At 40.6% G+C, this 17842-nt stretch overlaps 1 protein-coding gene across 1 annotated transcript in view; it reads right to left on the bottom strand.

Moving 5' to 3' along the window:
• Positions 1-17842, bottom strand: part of LOC137259491 (centrosomal protein of 152 kDa-like) — a 57905-nt gene that overhangs the window by 15743 nt on the left and 24320 nt on the right. The window contains exons 5-17 of the mRNA XM_067797133.1: positions 17687-17842; positions 15720-15859; positions 13054-13254; positions 10804-10951; positions 7801-7892; positions 6306-6469; positions 5939-6131; positions 5487-5612; positions 4440-4570; positions 3397-3525; positions 2710-2845; positions 982-1131; positions 391-532 (exon numbers count right to left, since the gene is read on the bottom strand). Of these exons, the coding sequence (XP_067653234.1) occupies positions 391-532; positions 982-1131; positions 2710-2845; positions 3397-3525; positions 4440-4570; positions 5487-5612; positions 5939-6131; positions 6306-6469; positions 7801-7892; positions 10804-10951; positions 13054-13254; positions 15720-15859; positions 17687-17842 (1908 nt within the window). The remainder of the gene's footprint in view (positions 1-390; positions 533-981; positions 1132-2709; positions 2846-3396; positions 3526-4439; positions 4571-5486; positions 5613-5938; positions 6132-6305; positions 6470-7800; positions 7893-10803; positions 10952-13053; positions 13255-15719; positions 15860-17686) is intronic.

Here is a 17842-nt window from a genome sequence, read left to right as displayed (position 1 = left end):
TGATTTCCTCTGAAACTTGAGTCGCACTTCGAACAAACCACTACAGCTGCAACCGCTATCTTTGTTGACAATGCAAACTGTAACAGTGTTGTAACAGTGGCTTAGCTGATTGGCTACTGTGAGAATGCAGAGCCAGCAAAGGGAGGTAAAAAATTTATTGGTGGAACGGTAGATGCATCCAGGGTATAGTGGAGATTCATCGGAACATATACCCTGGAGATATCGAGCATGCTACCAAGTAAGCAAGTCTGACTGACTGATTCCCTGAGCTACCTTTTATGACAAGCATGGTTTACCGAAGACCAATTCTAATTTGGATGTTCATTGGGTCTGTATATATGTCAGATTTATGGATAACATTTCCTGATCCTTGTCATAAAAAACACTCACCTTGTTCAATCTTCTCCTGAAGCGTGTCCTCCATTGCTGTCTCATGTTTGAGAGCCATCTCCTTTTCCACTGCCTGCCTTACTTCCTGTCGCACATGCTCAGTGTCCTGCTGTTCCAGCCAATCAACACGAGCCTTTGCAAGCTGTCAAAGTCAAGGCAATTAAAAGGAACACATTTTTGACGACAACATGTCAAAAAGAGAATGGAAAAAAAAATATCGTGAAGATTTGATTTTTGTCATATCACAACACACTTGACTCAGTCCAAGTTGAAAAACACGCGAAAATGTGGCAGGATCACAACACAAGCTGTGCAGTAATGAAGTGCATGTGTAGGGGAAGTAAAAGGATCAGACTGTTGGATAGAGGTATTTGAATATTGATGCATTCCACTGTGTTTGAGATGCGGCATATTTACTCCTTTTTTTAAAAAAAAAGGAAATAAAATGGGACATGCGGCAGGATTTTTGATACAGCTGTGATGGTTGAGAACCAAGGTTAATTGTTTTCGACCATACATGGGACCTAGCCATCATGAAGTTGAAGCAACCTTCGGAAATAAACAATCTTTATGCACGAGTTCCACACCTACCTCAGCCTCAAGCCTCTGTTTGAACTCTTCCTCTTGAGTGACCTTGACCTTATCCATGATTTGAGCACGGATCTCCCCACGTTTGAAGTCCAGCTGCTCAATCTGTCTTTCCATCTCCTCTTGCTTCTCCTTCTCTAGCTCATCTCGCAACTACAACAAAACAAACACCTTCATAGAAGGGGCTTCTGGCCTGCAGGGATCTGACATTTACAAATAATCTACTGTTTGTGTAATAGCAGATCACATACTGTATCGCAATCATACGTAATAATAATACTGAGAATATATTATAACAATCCTTTTCCAGACCACATATCCTGCTCAAAGTGTTCATTATTATCTTGGACAATCCAAGCCAATTGTGAGGCCATCCAAGGACTCTCTGTGCCCAATGTTGTTGAACTTCATCCGATTTGTGACCTCTATGCACAGGACCACACACGACCACATTACCCATGAAGATCAGGGTTAAAAGTGATCTCCAGTAACCCATGCTGTCATAAGAGGCGACTAACCAGATTGGGTAGCCAGGCTCTCTGACTAGGTAGACACGTCATCGTATCCCAGTTGCACCGATTGATGTTCATACTGCTGATCACTGGACTGTCTGGTCCAGACTCAATGATTTACAGACCACTGACACACACCTCACACACAGAAGCATATTAGCCATTTGTCGTCCTAAGTGATGTGTGAATGAATGAATGAAGGAGTGCTCCTCTCTGTGTCCCAACTCACATCTTTACTGGTGGTATACTGCTTGACAAGCATACTCGGACCTTGTTCTAGCGCGGCAAATCAGTATTTCCATTTTTACGCACTAGACATGCCTTTTAGAGGTGATTATTTATGTAAATCAACAGCCTAAGATCAGTATCTTGTTTACTTTTCTTAAACCGTCATGATGTATCGAATCCCTGTAAGTTTTATCAAGCAGAATTATCAACATTAAACTCTGGAATCTGGCTGACCCCCATCCATGAAATACTTGCAATAATATTTACAGTTCATATTTGACCCTCCCACTCCATCTGAACTACGTCGTCTGCATATCCTTGTTGCCCAAAATAAAGCAGAAGTGATGTCATGATGTATATTTATCTCCTGGGGAATAAATTTTATTGTTTACCACGATACGATGGAGTTCTCTCTTTTGGTAAATGTTAATCGTCTCTGTTCGTCTTGTGTTGATTAAATGTCATGTTGATTGGATTTTACAATAAAATAGACCCCGTAAGATCAGAATTTCTTTTCCGATTACGGATATGTCAAGTACCGCGATACAACAAGGTCAGAGGCTATTAGATGAGCCAAGACTTGACAAATGACCCCAATTCGCATCTACGGGTACGCCCTCCAGAACATTCCATTTGAAACATGAGGGAAACAGGCTGTCGTCTAAATATTGAAAAGTTAAATTTCCTAGTGCCAATTGTGTTTTGATTGTTATATCATACTACTGGACATGTGTTAAATAGAAGCAGCATTGAGTTCACGCCATGGTCAGCGCGTTTTGCACGTGATTAATCGTCAATCTACCTCATGTACCTGTAGCAGCCATGTGTATTTGTCTACATTCCCTGCCCCACCTACTTGGCACAAAGGCGTTTACTGTGCAGGCTCATCTAATACGTGTCCAGCAGAAGTAGTCCTGCCTAGATTTAGATACGGAGGCAGAAGGCAGTAATTCTATAGGACAGCAGACAGCAGTTTTGAAAACTGACTCACAATCTTCATTTCATTCTCCTTCTTTTCTTCAAACTGTCTAGTGAGGACATCCTCCAGTTCTGTCCTCTCCTCACTTGTCCTCACATACAGGTCCTTCACACTGTCCAGTTCCTGCTGGGCTGCCATTAGATCGGACCTGTATACAACACAAACATCATCACTTGGACCTGTACACAACAAAATCATCACCACTTGTACCTGTAAACAATTCAGCATCATCACTTGGACCTGTACACAACAAAAAACATCACCACTTGTACCTGCAAACAACTCAGCATCATCACTTTGACCTGTATGCAACAAAAGACTTCACCACCTACACACAACACAAATATCACCACTTGTACCTGCAAACAACTCAGCATCATCACTTGGTCTGTAAACAGCTCAGCATCATCACTTGGTCCTGTAAACAACTCAGCATCATCACTTGGTCTGTAAACAACTCAGCATCATTACTTGGACCTGTACACAACAAAAGACAACACCACCTACACACAACACAAATATCATCAGTAGAATATTTTGATCAAGCATGTTGAAACATAGTGTTGCACAGTCAAGTTGAAACAGAATCAAATAGAACTGGCATCAGTCTTTTCTATACCCAGTCACTGGTGAGTGACCATGAACTCATGCCATAAAGCAAATATATTAGATCAGGAACAGTTGACATTACCACTCTACCTTATCTTAGCAATTTCTGTCTCATATTTGGTGACGATCTGTGCTCTCTCAACACTGAACTTGGTCTCTAACTCTTGTCTCAACATATCTCGGGCGTCTTCATGTACCTGGTCACACGTCCGTTGACACCTGCAAAAACACAAAAGTGAGTGAGTTATTTGAGAACCTGCACCTGCTCACACATACATGAATGAGTGAGTTAGTGAGTTCAGTTTTAGTCCAGCATTCAGCAATAGTCCAGCTATATGGTGGCTGTCTGTAAATAATCGAGTCTGGACCAGACAATCCAGTGATCAACAGCATGAGCATTGATCTGGGAACCAATGACATGAGCCAACCAAGCCAGTGAGCCTGACCACTCGATCCTGTTAGTCGCCTCTTATAACAAGCATAGTCGCCTTTTATGGCAAGCATGGGTTTCTGAAGGCCTATTCTACCCCGGACCTTCATGGGTCCATTTCATCTACAAATAACAAACATTTATTTGCACTATCAACATAATCTATCACTCCTGCCAGCACTGACAATCCTGGTCATATCAGTACCTGTAGCTAGATAACTCAATTCACAATCATCAGTTTGCAAGCAGTCCCCCATGTCCCCCAAGATAATGTCCCCCATGTCCCCCAAGATAATGTCCCCAATGTCCCACCTCTCGAGGGCATCTCTCTTGTCATGGTCGTAGTCTCGCACCATCTGAGAAATCTGATTTGTCAGCTCCTGGTTGATCTCCGTCAATCGCTCGTCATTAGCACCCACTTCCTCCAGCCTCTTTTTCAGCATAGTCGCCTTTTATGGCAAGCATGGGTTTCTGAAGGCCTATTCTACCCCGGACCTTCATGGGTCCATTTGATCTACAAATAACAAACATTTATTTGCACTATCAACATAATCTATCACTCCTGCCAGCACTGACAATCCTGGTCATATCAGTACCTGTAGCTAGATAACTCAATTCACAATCATCAGTTTGCAAGCAGTCCCCCATGTCCCCCAAGATAATGTCCCCCATGTCCCCCAAGATAATGTCCCCAATGTCCCACCTCTCGAGGGCATCTCTCTTGTCATGGTCGTAGTCTCGCACCATCTGAGAAATCTGATTTGTCAGCTCCTGGTTGATCTCCGTCAATCGCTCGTCATTAGCACCCACTTCCTCCAGCCTCTTTTTCAACTCCTGAAACACAAGTTATCTCCCTTGAACAAAGCAAGTTAGGGTTTCGAGGGTAATACAACTGACAAGCCATTCAAGAAAATTTCCTTTCAGAATATTTTGCAACACAGTTTATATAATAAAAAGCACATTAGACATCACATACCCAAGAGATGAAAAACATTTTGAATTCAATTTCTTAAAATACTTGAAATGTAAGAACATACAACAGAGCCAGGTTCCATGCCATTATAACTAAGTGTTTGGCCTTAAGATGACGTTGTCCAATCATTATCTCTTGTGGACATTTGGTCAAAACCACATTCACCTATTTCAGTTGTGCACAATACTGAATACAGAGAGGAACAACATTCTTCCAGTGTGTCCACTTAGCGATAACAAAACAATTGCTGCAAGCCTATGCAGTGTTGCATGTAGGAATTACCATATGTGGGTTGGCAACTCAACAGCTTTTCAAATGTGGGTATCAATTGAGACATGATATCTGACAGCCACTCAGGACTATTAATTCTTCACAGATGTCTAGAGTATATCTACTTTAAGGCTTGTTTTTTACCGAAATATGTTTGACTTTCATTTTGAATCTTTGATACTTACTTTAACCATATTTTATGGTGAGAAAAATTATACAGATTTCACTTCATTATAACAAAAGTGCCTGCTTAACATTAATTTTGAGTGACATGTGATTCATCAAAAATAAAAATAGGGGTTTAGTAACTGAAACTGAGCAAAGTATACAATTATGTTGCCTAGATGCAACTCTGTGAAAGTGTGTGAGTTACAATCACCCTGGCATTCAAGATCACATTGTAAAATAGGAACAAGGAACATCCTTAATTTCAGACACAGTACCTATGGTATATTCAGACACTGTTAAATTTGAGGTGAATCAACATTGCCTTTTACTTCCTTTTACCTCATTATCCTCTAATATAGCTGTCTTCTCACGGGTAAGATTTTCGATATCTTTGCGCAGCCTCGCCTCAACCGCGCTTATCTTCTGCCCTGGCTGCAGCAGTTCCTCGAAGTCTTGCAGCTTCGTCTGTCACAAACAAAAGTAACATCCAAGTATGAATTGGGGAAATAGTCAACTTCATCATCCAATCACATCACAGAATTATGAATTCAGTCATTTTGATTGGCCAATCAGAGGTATCCAATCTCAATTGTTACAACAATGCCAACTCAGCTGGATTTGCATGAAAATAGGTGTAATGGTTTTTTATCCAATTTGCATTTTTAATGACACAACTGCATATATCTCACAATACAAATGACCTCCAAGCATCTAGGATCATCAACACAAATTTCCTTTGGACAGCCAAAAGGGGTCTGTATATTTGTTTGACTATTCAATAATATTCTAACCTTCTGTTCTCCTGTGAGTTTTTCCAGCTGAGAGTTTTCTCCCCTTAAGGCCTTGACCTCCTTCTTGTAATCCTTCAGCTCCTCTTGGATCTTGCTGATCTGTGACCTCTTCTGTCTGTTACTGGTCAAGCATCTCTCCAGCTCAACCTTCAGATTCGTGATTAGCTCGCTTGATGACTGGCTCCCATCAAACCTGCAAATCAAAGCTGGCATTGTCAGCTCACTCAATGACTGGCTCAAAATTGTGTCTTCTCCAAAGGAATGATTAAATTAAATTAAATTGTGCTAAGAGCAGCACAAAACCACACTCGCTCAGTCAACTGCAAATGCAGTCACATGAAGGTAAGATAATATATGTTCTACATACTTTGCTTGTGACCTTGGAGTGCTGAAGTCAAGTGTTTTCCGAATGCCAAGGTCAGTCATGGAGTCGTCACCGAGTCCACTGCGTGTCTGGGTGTTGGAGAAGATTCCAAGGGTGGAGGCGGACTCGTACATTGACAGTTGTTCCTTTAGCTCTTTTACCTCATTCTGCAGCAACAAGATCAGGGAAGGGGGCAGTTAAGTGTGAGTGAGTTTTATGCTCACTCAGCAATATTCCAGCGGTCTGTAAATAATGGAGTCTGGACCAGACAATCCAGTGATCAAGCACATGAGCATCAATCTGCACAACTGGGAACCGATGACATGTGGCAACCAAGTCAACAAGCCTGACCACTCGATCCCGTTAGTCGCCTCTTACGACAAGCATAGTCGCTTTTGATGCCAAGCATGGGTTGCTGAAGGCCAATTTTACCCCGGGACCTTCACGGGTCAATGAAAGCTAGTCAGTCAGATGGGTATGGAAGTAGGTGAGCTGGGCTCCAGATAATTATTAAACATCAGAAGCAGTACTCTTTATTTTTTCACGACAGGAACACTGGATAACCTTAAGAGTACATTTTGAATACTGAATGGAATTCAATGGAGTACCATTAATCTTGTGTTTGGTCTTATATATGCACAACATAACTATTGTACTTGTCTATACAGGCCAATAAATAATAAAACAATACATTTCAGATAAATATGTCTGTAAATGATTCTAAAACCATGCATAATTGCTGTGGTGCATACCTGTTACGTTTTCTAAATTATTCACTACCGCATCTTGCATATCGTTTATCTGCACAGTGATGGGAGCCACGTGGATGGGAGCTGGCTGGTGTTGATACATCCTCGATATCTCCAGGGTATACATTCTGATAAATCTCCATTATACCCTGGATGCATCTGCGGCTCTGTCTGACGAATTTATTACCTCCCTTGGCTGGCTTTTTTGTTCAATCAGGTGTATAAGCTGGGAAGTTGAGTGAACCAATCACAACTCACTTTCGCTTTTTAAATTATCTAACCAATTACACTTAACAACACAAACCATGCACAGGGCCTCTGAATTTATCAATGTGTCTGTATGATTTCCCCCAAATCAGAGTCGCACTACAAACAAACCTTCGCATCAGAGACTGTTGTCTTTGTTGACACTGGCAAGATCAGTTGTAACAGCGGCTTAGCTGATTGGCTACTATCAGAATGCGGAGCCAGCAAAGGGAGGTAGTAAAATTTTTGAGTCGTCGATGCATCCAGGGTATAGTGGAGACTTATTGGAACGTATACCCTGGAGATATCGAGGATGGTGTTCATAGGGGAATACGTACAACACTGGAACATGATTATAGGGTTGTGGATGGAGAACAGATGGTATGTGAAGGGTTATGTGAGTAGTGCCAAGCACCAGACAGGGACCAAGAAGTAGCATATCGGTTAGTGGTATGACTCACTTTGAGGGAAGTTGATCTTGGTAGGAACTCCTGTGCACATACCTGGAGTGTATCACACATTTCTGACGACATCTTCTGTGACGCTGTCATCTGCTTCAGTGATATCTTCAACTCGCTAACCTCCTGAGATGAAGCTACAAAACAAACTCATCTTGTGAGATTAGCATCACTATGGAAGTACAATAGTTGGTCATAAGTGAGTCACAGTGCAATTTCCCTATGTTAATTAACTGTTGCAAGAATAGTTTTCATTAATTGAGTAAAAAGTCATTTTACTTTGATATTTTACAAACATTTTGGAAATGATTTTCAGCGATGTGTACACAATCTTTCTGCTGATTACCTGATGATCCCTGATTAAGTACTAAAAGTTCAACTTAATTTTCATCTCTTCCCTGGTTAGTATGCCTAATACATGTCGTTAACATAGTTGCGGTTTTTGTAATAATTATTAGAAAAATAAGTGGGAATTATGTGTATGTAGCTGAGATGGTTTCCCCAGCTGGTAGATAAGTATTGAAAACAATTTGAACAAAACAAAATTAATATTAATTATGCTTGCAAGTCTATAGGAATTTTGCGAATGATGACTCACTTAAAAGTTAGCAGAAACACTACAATGCAGTCCTGTATTTGATTTCAGCCTGCAGAAGGAGTATAACTCTGTACACTCTCAGTATCAGTAAAATTGAGGAAAGCCAAGGTCTATGGATAGTCGACTTGCTTGTTAATGGTGTTGAGTACCTAGATCGACACTGAACTAACTGTAACAAGACGTTGACTATCTATAGAAATTGGTTTTCCTTCACCTATAAACCTCTAAAATGACTTTCAAAGAAGTTACCATTAAAAAAATTCACACCACCAAACTCCGGCCTCACAACATCTTAAGGACAGGCCAAGTAAAAAATGACTTTCCATCAATCTATCAGAGCTGAACAATGAGAACAACTCAGTAACAGATGGTATGTGTTTTATTAATATTGCCACCTTGACATCACTGACACAGGGTACATATCATAAGTTGTTCACTGGTCCCTCAGTAACCATGGGTTGAGGTACCCTCAATGTCTGTATATGTTCACTGAGCCGTGGGAGCCGTGCCAGTTCACACTTATCAGAGGGGTACACAAAGTACGCCTTCTAGACTACCAGTTGTCCGACTTTCATTCCTTTGGAAGTCGCGGTGGCTGAGCGGGCTAGGCGGCTGACTTTGTGTGCTGGCGATTAGGTGCCTGACTCTGAAGGTGCAGGTTCTAATCCCCGATGGGACTCAATCCCAAAGAAGTACTAGAATTTGTACTTTACTGAGAGAGTGAAATTATAAATATGACATATGTTGCATTTGACCACTTTCTAAATGGCATCCTGTAATCGCTTCAATGTTAATTTTGAACTGTTTGCAGCTTAGAATCGGATCATACACTTCAGCCAACCTCTGTGAATCAAACGATTCTAATCTTGCAACTTGCTGTTTTTTCACATAGGAATTGTCGTTGTAAAGTCACCTTGATGTAATTCCCTGTATTAATATTCACACGAACTACATTTGAATGTTTTGTCAAAATTTATTTATTGAAATGAGAGGCAAATTTTTTCGTAGCCATCGCTAGATATGGCGGACGACACAAGAGAAATAGATTTAGAGTTATCTCCCTTCCATCGATTTGCATTCATAAAACATCGGTAATTTCCGTGCATCATGCGTGTTGCAATTTTGTTCAAGGTAACTACCACAAAGTACCAAATGAGTTGCTATTAGCAATGGGTGTGTAATGCAGTACACCTTGCTTGTACACGGGGTGCATCGAAAATAATGCAAGAATGCTCAGCCAATCACACGGTGACATTTATGTGTGAGGTAAGCAGTGACTGAAATAATTTTTCAACTCAACTTGACAGCCGGGCTGGTGGCCCATAAATGTTGCCTGCCCACCTTTAAGTAACCATCTCTTTGATTGGTTCTTAATGAACCATGTGACTACAGATGTCCAATCATAGCGCTGCTTACTAAGCCAGCCACTTTTAGTGTCCTATTGCTATCTTCACTGGCTGAAGAGTTGTATAATTATGGAATATGCTCGGAGCTTTCATTCACCTTTCTTAAATCAAAGTATGACAAGACAATTAAAATGGAATGATCGTCCTGAGAGTGAACTGAAAGTAGGTCAATCTTAAAAATTTTAGCAAGACAATCTGAGGAAAGAATTTCCAGGCAGCCCGACTCAAAATTTACCGGCCGCGGGCAGTCGAGCAGGCCGTTATTTCGATCACTGTTTCTGTACAACTGATTCCATCAACATCATCACATCCATGAAAAAAACTTTTAAAACATACAAGACTCTCCACTACATTCAATGCTATTTCTTGTGCTAATATGACGGATATCACGACGGATATAATGACGGATGGACAGACCGATTAACTGACTCACTGAATATGGTTTCATGAAACTTTCAGCAATACTGCAGCAATATCACGGTGGGGGACACCTGAAACAGGCCTCACACATTATCCTCATGTGGGGATTTGAAACCAGGTCTTCAGAATGACAAGCGAACACTTTAAGTACAAGGCTACACGAACCCCCTTGTACTAATATAAAGAATTTATCTATGTGAACTCATAGGACAATGTTTGATCCCAAGTTTAAGAACTAAACACATCATTTTTAACATCTTGCCGCCATGTTGAATCCTTTATAAATTCCGGAACAGGCACTGTTGCATTTAAAGATAACATACCTCTAAATTTTAGAAAATAATAATGTAAATGACAATCCAAGATGTTTAACAAAATGATGATTTATCCCTATTTCCCTTCCATGAACACTCTGTGCTGAAACTGATATTTCATTAAGTGAATGCTGTTGTCTGACCTTGACCATAAGATTATTGGATTCAAAGATAAAATACCTCTAAATTTTTTAAAACATTCACTTTGGACAATCCAGTATTGAACAAAATGCCATTTTTTCCCTTCCAAGGGTGTGCTGTGCTGAATCCTAGATCACTCCATGAGTAGTATTGTGTGACCATGACCCACCTGTTTCCAACAGCGACTGACATCGTCTCTGACTCTCCTCCAGGCTCTGGGTCAGTCGGTTGATTGTCTCTGCTCTTGATATCTGAGACTTCTCACTGACCTGGGTCAGTTCACTCAGCTGCTGACGCAAGGAGGTGATTTCAGAATTCTGAAATCATCATCATCATCATCATCATCATCATCATCATCATCATCATCACTGATATAACTAAATGTGCGGCTATCATCTGAAACGAACGCTTTGCAAAGCTAGAAATGAATTGTCCTTTAACTTGTGCAAAGTGAAAATATCGTATTTGACAGACTTGTTTAAAAGCAAACTGTGATGGTTGTAAGGCTGTATAGAAGGATCAGACAGTCAGGTCATATGCCTGTATTGATAGTGTTACTGCACTTAGCAGTATGGGACATTGTATATATATACTCGCATGCAAAAGTAAAGCAAGTCAAGTATAAATAGATTTATGTAATTTTCAATACTAAATACAAGAATTACAAACAGGGTCAGGCAGACAAAAATTGAGTGAAGACAATTCATTGACTACCAAGACTGATGCCAGTTTTTGAAAGGTAAAGGTTTTGACAAGAATGAATCTTGCTGGTGTTGCCAAGAAATGTGCCAATCTTGTTGATGGATGGTGCCATTTGGATGACGGCTCCAGGGAGGGTCATTTAGGGTCTGTGTAGTAGCATTGTATCAATGCTGCAGATGCTAAATTGTGGTTATTTTTTTGTTGAAAAGACATTTGGGACAAACGTTTGACGGTCTCCTTTCTTTCAATATGAGTTAAACGTGGTATTGTCAAGCAGGAAGCAACAAACCCAACTTTTGAGTAACTCTTATACCCATCGATGGTGGTGACAATTCGTGTATGTTCGACTTCAAGAGAAGTGTGTATGATACCCACACGTTCATTGGTGTGGTGCATTTTCGTAATTCATTCTATTGATGTGTATTTGCTCATGCCTTCCAAAGGGCAACAAAAATCCTTGATAACACCAACAGTGGAAACTCTCAAAACCAGCATTTCTCCAATCCGGCAAGTTGTCAACACCGGAATAAAATCTCAGTCCCATTTGTGACTTGTACATTTATAATCAGCTCTTCAATCTGGCACATTCTCTAAACTGGATTATTTACCCCAATGAGTGCTGGTTTAGACAGCTTTCACTGTATATGCCCAAACCCATATCAATTTAGTGTTCTAAGTCTAAAACCATTGTCACTGATCCAGATTTCATTATTTACAAGTTGTCATACAGTAGTATGACTAATTCACAAACTGGAATGCATTTGCTTGTAGTGAGAGAGAGCTTTTTTTCTCATGCTGTTTCTAGCAGTATTCAAACAATATTATGTCTGGGGACATTGTTCCTGGGTTAGGAATCAAACCAGGATTTTCAGTGTGATAGGTAAACATGCTAACCACAAGGCCACCCTCATAGTTATGGTTCAAAGAGCGCTCCAAGGGCGAATACTAGGGTTTGCTTGAAGTAATGTTCACCTGGTAGAAGAGTGAGTGAGTGTGCGAGTTTAGCTTTATGCCGCACTCAGCAATATTTCAGCTATATAGTGGCGGTCTGTGAATAATGGAGTATGGACCAGACAATCCAGTGATGAACAACATGAGCATGGATCTGCGCAATTGGGAACCGATGACATGTTTCAACCATGTCAGCAAGCCTGACCACCCGATTCCGTTAGTCGCCTCTTACGACAAGCATGGTCGCCTTTTATGGCAAGCATGGGTTGCTGAAGGAGTATTCTATCCCTGGTAGAAGAAGCAAGACTTGATTTAATACAAAGTTGCATTGATACTTTCATTTGTTCTTTCAAATTTAATATTGTAATCTAAATATGTACATTTTGGGAGAATAAATTGTATGGTAGCGTTCAAGAGGGCTCATAGTTGGTAATGTTGAGTGAAATGCATTATTTATGTTTACAGAAATGTGGTGTGATTTCGATTTAATTATTTAACAAAAAATATGGGCACGTTTTGGATATGAAGTAACTTTTTTCTTTTTCTTTTCAATACAGCTACTTCAGCCAAGACTTTCATGCCTACTAGAAATCAACACCAACCTTTCAACCAACACTACTTTTAGCAACATTTCAGCAAGATCTCCAAGGGGCACACTACAAAAGGGCATCAGGCGTTGCACCCATTTAGAGAATCAAACTTTGGTTTTCAGCGTGGCAAGTGGCGACTTCAACCACTACCCTGGTTGAAGTGAGACCATAGCTACCTTTTGGTTAATGGTTTCATTGGCTATGTCCAGCTTTTCCTTTAAGTCCAGGACCTCCTTGTCAAACTTCTGCTGCATGCTGTTCACCACCGCCTCATGCTGATTGCGAGCCCGGGCCAGGCTGTCAGACTGCTGCAGGTTCGACAACTCATGGGTTAAGTTCTCGATGGTCGTTTCGGTCGTCTGCAGTTTCTTCACATACTGAAAATAAGAACACACCTCAACTCAGATACAGTACAGTATTTTCACTGGTATGGGTAACTGGGTACCTGGTAGAATGAGATTGAAAAGGAAACCCTTCTTGCAGTTGGGAATGTATACTCCCTATGAAGCAGAGAACATAATTGAGCGAGTACAATTTCGCTCTGCTTTTAGTAATGTTCCAGCAATACCATGGCAGAGAACATCTGAAATGAGCTTAACACATAGTACCCATGTGGAGAATCAAACCCGGGTCCTCAGCGTGACAAACGAATGCTTTACCCAGAAGGCCCCCTCCCTACACATATGAGAAAGCAACTGAGTGCTTTGAGATTGTACAAAATATTATATCAATTAGTTACCTAATTCCTCTTCATTGGTCAGAATTTGCATGCCCTTACCAACAAAAATCTTGCAGATGAAAGTTACCAGGAAATATTCTGCACCTTGAAAATTTTGCATCAATGTACACCCAGCCTGTTCTGCGACTATTATTTTTGCAAGAGTAGGAGCCTTTGCAAAACCAGCATTGTAACCTTAAACTACATCGCTTCTTGTTAATTCCTTTGATCTGAACAGTATCAACTCAGTGTCATCAGCATGTGACTATGAATGGTAGATTGGCCATCTCTCACAACATCGAAATGTGGAACTTTGTAACTATACAGAGGTGTGGAGAGATTGGGCTACCAGATCGCTCGAAGGCCTCGACACCAGAGAAGGCCAAGAGGATGGAAGCTGTTAACCAGACCACTGAAGAAAGTTTAAATAGCGGTAGCCATGACACAACCATTACTAAACGTGGTGTCAAGCGAAAACGAGAAAATAGTAATTTCTCTCTAACCACAAGAGCCAAGATTGTATGCGACTGCCAACAGAAATACCTGGGCTGCCAGGCACTTCAGTTCTGTTTGAACACGAACATTGGGGAAAGCTCCGTCAGATTCATGAAGAAGGCTTACCTTGCTAAGAAGAAAGAAAACAAGACTGCTGATGTCGAAGAATTAGTGCCCAAACAATGTGGCCGCCCCCTCTTGTTTGGAGAATTAGACAAATTTGTGAAAGAACATGTGACTGCCATTCGTGACTATGGGGGGGCATTGTCAATTACAATATTATTTTGGTTACTGCTAAGGGTATTGTTTCTCTTGAAAATAGGTCACGTCTTGCTGAAAAAGGAGTCACCATTTCCTTACGAAAAACATGGGCAGAATCTTTCTTAATGAGAGCAGGCTTTGTCAAACATAAAGGTACGAAAGCAGCTAGAAAATTGCCTGACAACTTTGCCGAACAGAAGGAACAGTGCACTAGTGGTGTAGGGGGGCCTGTCTCCAAACATGACATCCCATGGGATTTGGTTATTAATTTTGACCAAACTAAAGTCAAAGTTGTACCGATCTGGACATGAGCTACTCAAGGATCAAAACAAGTGGGCATTGTAGGCCTTGAAGATAAGCAGCTGATTTACCAAGGACTTACTAATAGATGCCACGTCCACGTCAAATTCCCCGAAACCTGGCACGTGACTCACTCCGTAAACCACTGGAGCAACGAATCAAGCATGCTCAAGTATATTAACAATGTGCTTGGACCTTACACCAAGACTGTGAAAAAAGAACCCAAGTTGTCACTGAAACAAAAATCTCTGCTGACCTTTGACGTTTTTGTAGCACATCGTTGTGAATCATTCTTGAGCAAGCTGAAGCAGCGGAACTTCATTGTCAAATTTGTTCCAGCCGGTTGCACTGGCGAACTGCAGCCAATGGACCAGTCTGTTAATTCGGAGTTTAAGTCAGCTGTGAAAACACAGTTCACTGTATGCTGATTGTGCTGCCAAGAATCTAAAGGCTGGGGGTGATGAACATGCTGATCTACACATTAGTATATTGAAACCTCTACATGCCGGTTGGATCCTTTCCAGCTTGGACAGTGTGAAGAAAAACAAGGATTCAATCATTCGTAAATGGAGGGCATCCGGTCTTCTCAATGCGATAATCCACCAGTAAGTTTATTTGTCAAAATTAAAGTATTTGTTATGTGACACTGATTAAACTATCCGGGAGTGCTACATCCAATTTGTCATTATTTGTAATTATACGAATTTGTCCATGTATTTCAAGAATAAAGTATTTATGTCATCAGAAATATTTGTTATGTGGTGTGTGTATTGATAAATATCGAGTGTCTGATCCCACCTCATCCTTGATAGTGTTGAGACTCGCCACCTGTGCCTTCAGGGCCTCTGTGTTTGTATGTGTGTGTGCATGCAATACATATGATCTCACCTCATCCCTGATAGTGTTGAGGCTCTCCACCTGTGCCTTCAGGGCCTCTGTGTGTGTATGTGTGAGTGCATACAATACATATGATCTCACCTCATCCCTGATAGTGTTGAGGCTCTCCACCTGTGCCTTCAGGGCCTCTGTGTGTGTATGTGTGAGTGCATACAATACATATGATCTCACCTCATCCCTGATAGTGTTGAGGCTCTCCACCTGTGCCTCCACAGCCTGTAGTTTCCCCAGCAGCTGGGCATTTTCATCCTTAGTTTCCTGCAGCAACTCCTGACACTGGCGGTAACTGGATGCCAAGCCCTCTTTCGCACCTGGCGGACCAGTAAGGTAAACATCTTTATTGCATGCAATATTAAATGTCTGTTTGAGTCATCAATGCATTGACATGTAATATTTTTCAGCTTCTACATTGATGCTAAAAGTTTAGCAGTGCTAACTCTCCTGGCATTGTACATGTCCCTTGCACAATTAGGATTAAGTGATAGAATCAAATTTTCATGTCGTAAGGGATCAGTCATAATTTATGGCTAGGGGGGTGATGATAATTCTTATTGGGAAGGATGTACAAAGTGTCTGACCTTTACTAATATTTATTTACACTTCTGAGTCTTACAAAACCTTGTGGGAGTTCGCATCAGGTAACCTTTGAGATTGACCAATCAGAACACAGCTTACCAAATCATGAAAGAGGACATTCGCACATATCTTTTGAACATTTTATCTTGAAAAGGTTCGTACTCGAACAATTCCAAATCCTATTTGGCCTACAATTCCTTCTGGGTGACGCACATGGCGTACATACAACCATGACAACGGTGAGTAAACAGTTGCTGAAAACAGCGTTTTTGGCAATATTCAAGGATGTCATCTTGCGGAAATATTAATTAATTAATTAAAATGGTAACCATGTCAACTGTAACCCTAAGGTGTATATACTGCAGGTTAAATAACTGTGTTATATGCGGATTTTTGCTTGTGTAGAGATCTGTGTCAGTGACCTGATTATTTTGTAAGTCCCTCCGATCCTTAAGTAGTAGCCTTTGTCTGATTGGTCAAATCAATTTAACCATCTCGCTATTGATTGGACAGTCATGGTTCGCTCCAAGGTTACCTGATGCGACCTTCGACTAGGGTTTGTTAGACTCAGTGGTGGAGTGTAATGAGTAAATTTACTTAGAGTGACCAGTTAAAGAGAGGGACAGCCAGGTGTGCGAGAAAGAATGGAGATGGCACACCACAGTAAAATGAATAAATAACTTTGTCAGCACTTGTGCACGTGTTTCACATCCACCTTGTTGCCCCTTTCTCTGCACTCCTATCTTGTAACAAACAGTGAACTGTGTAAATGTTTTAATGATGGTTTGTTAAACAACTTTTCATTTTTATGACAAAAATTCTGAAAAAAAAAAAAAAAGTCACAGAGTTGGTCTGATGTTTACATTATGATTAGTATTTCATTGAATACCATATAGTTTTTTTTCAGTTAGACTGCAATTCATCGGTCCACCATAACAGACTGTAGTGAATTTTAAAGAACTACAGGTTACTCAAAATATCTGTCTGTATATTTTGGCAATCAATATTGCCCTTATCTTTGTGTCTCTTACCCTACTTCCTGTAGTGTAACATCATGAATCAATAATTATCATACTACTCTCTTATATAACCCATCAATACTGAATCACATATGTACATCAGCAAACACATACATTTCCCATGTATTATAATTTTGAAATGACATGATTTTTTATTGTGTATTTCAAGACATCTCATTACGAACATGATCAAATTCATATCATTCAAATAATCATTCAAATAAAGGCTCAAATCTTTACGTAAAATGGCAATGTATCATTGTACGTAACAGGCTAGCCATTCTCAAAACGTTCGTAGCCCTACGAACTTTTTAAGTCCATTCTTAACACATTGGCTACGATCAAAGTTAAGAATTCTTAGGGCTATGAACATTTCGTAAATAAGGGCCCTGGTATTTTGTCTTAAGAAAACATGTTTCTGAAAAGCATAGATCTGTTCTGTGAAATGAATTTTGTCTCTGAAATGTATATATTTTACATCAAAAAAGTTTCTAAATTATGCTAAAAATAAATGCAGTGTAAAGGATCCTAGAAACTACAGACCTTGTGCCAGAGAGAGCTGGTGTTTGAGGATGCGGTTCTCCCTGCCGGACTCCTGTTTGAGGGTCTCGAGGTCACTTTGAAGGTCCTCCAGCTGCCGACCTCGGGCGTTGTACAGGATTTGCAGCTGCCCTAGCTGTCTCTCATCCTCTCCACCGT

This window comes from Haliotis asinina, chromosome 13, assembly GCF_037392515.1.
Source record: "Haliotis asinina isolate JCU_RB_2024 chromosome 13, JCU_Hal_asi_v2, whole genome shotgun sequence".
Lineage (NCBI taxonomy): Eukaryota > Metazoa > Mollusca > Gastropoda > Lepetellida > Haliotidae > Haliotis > Haliotis asinina.
The sequence above is the reverse complement of the archived record's forward strand: the minus strand, read 5'-3'. Positions and strand labels throughout refer to the sequence as shown.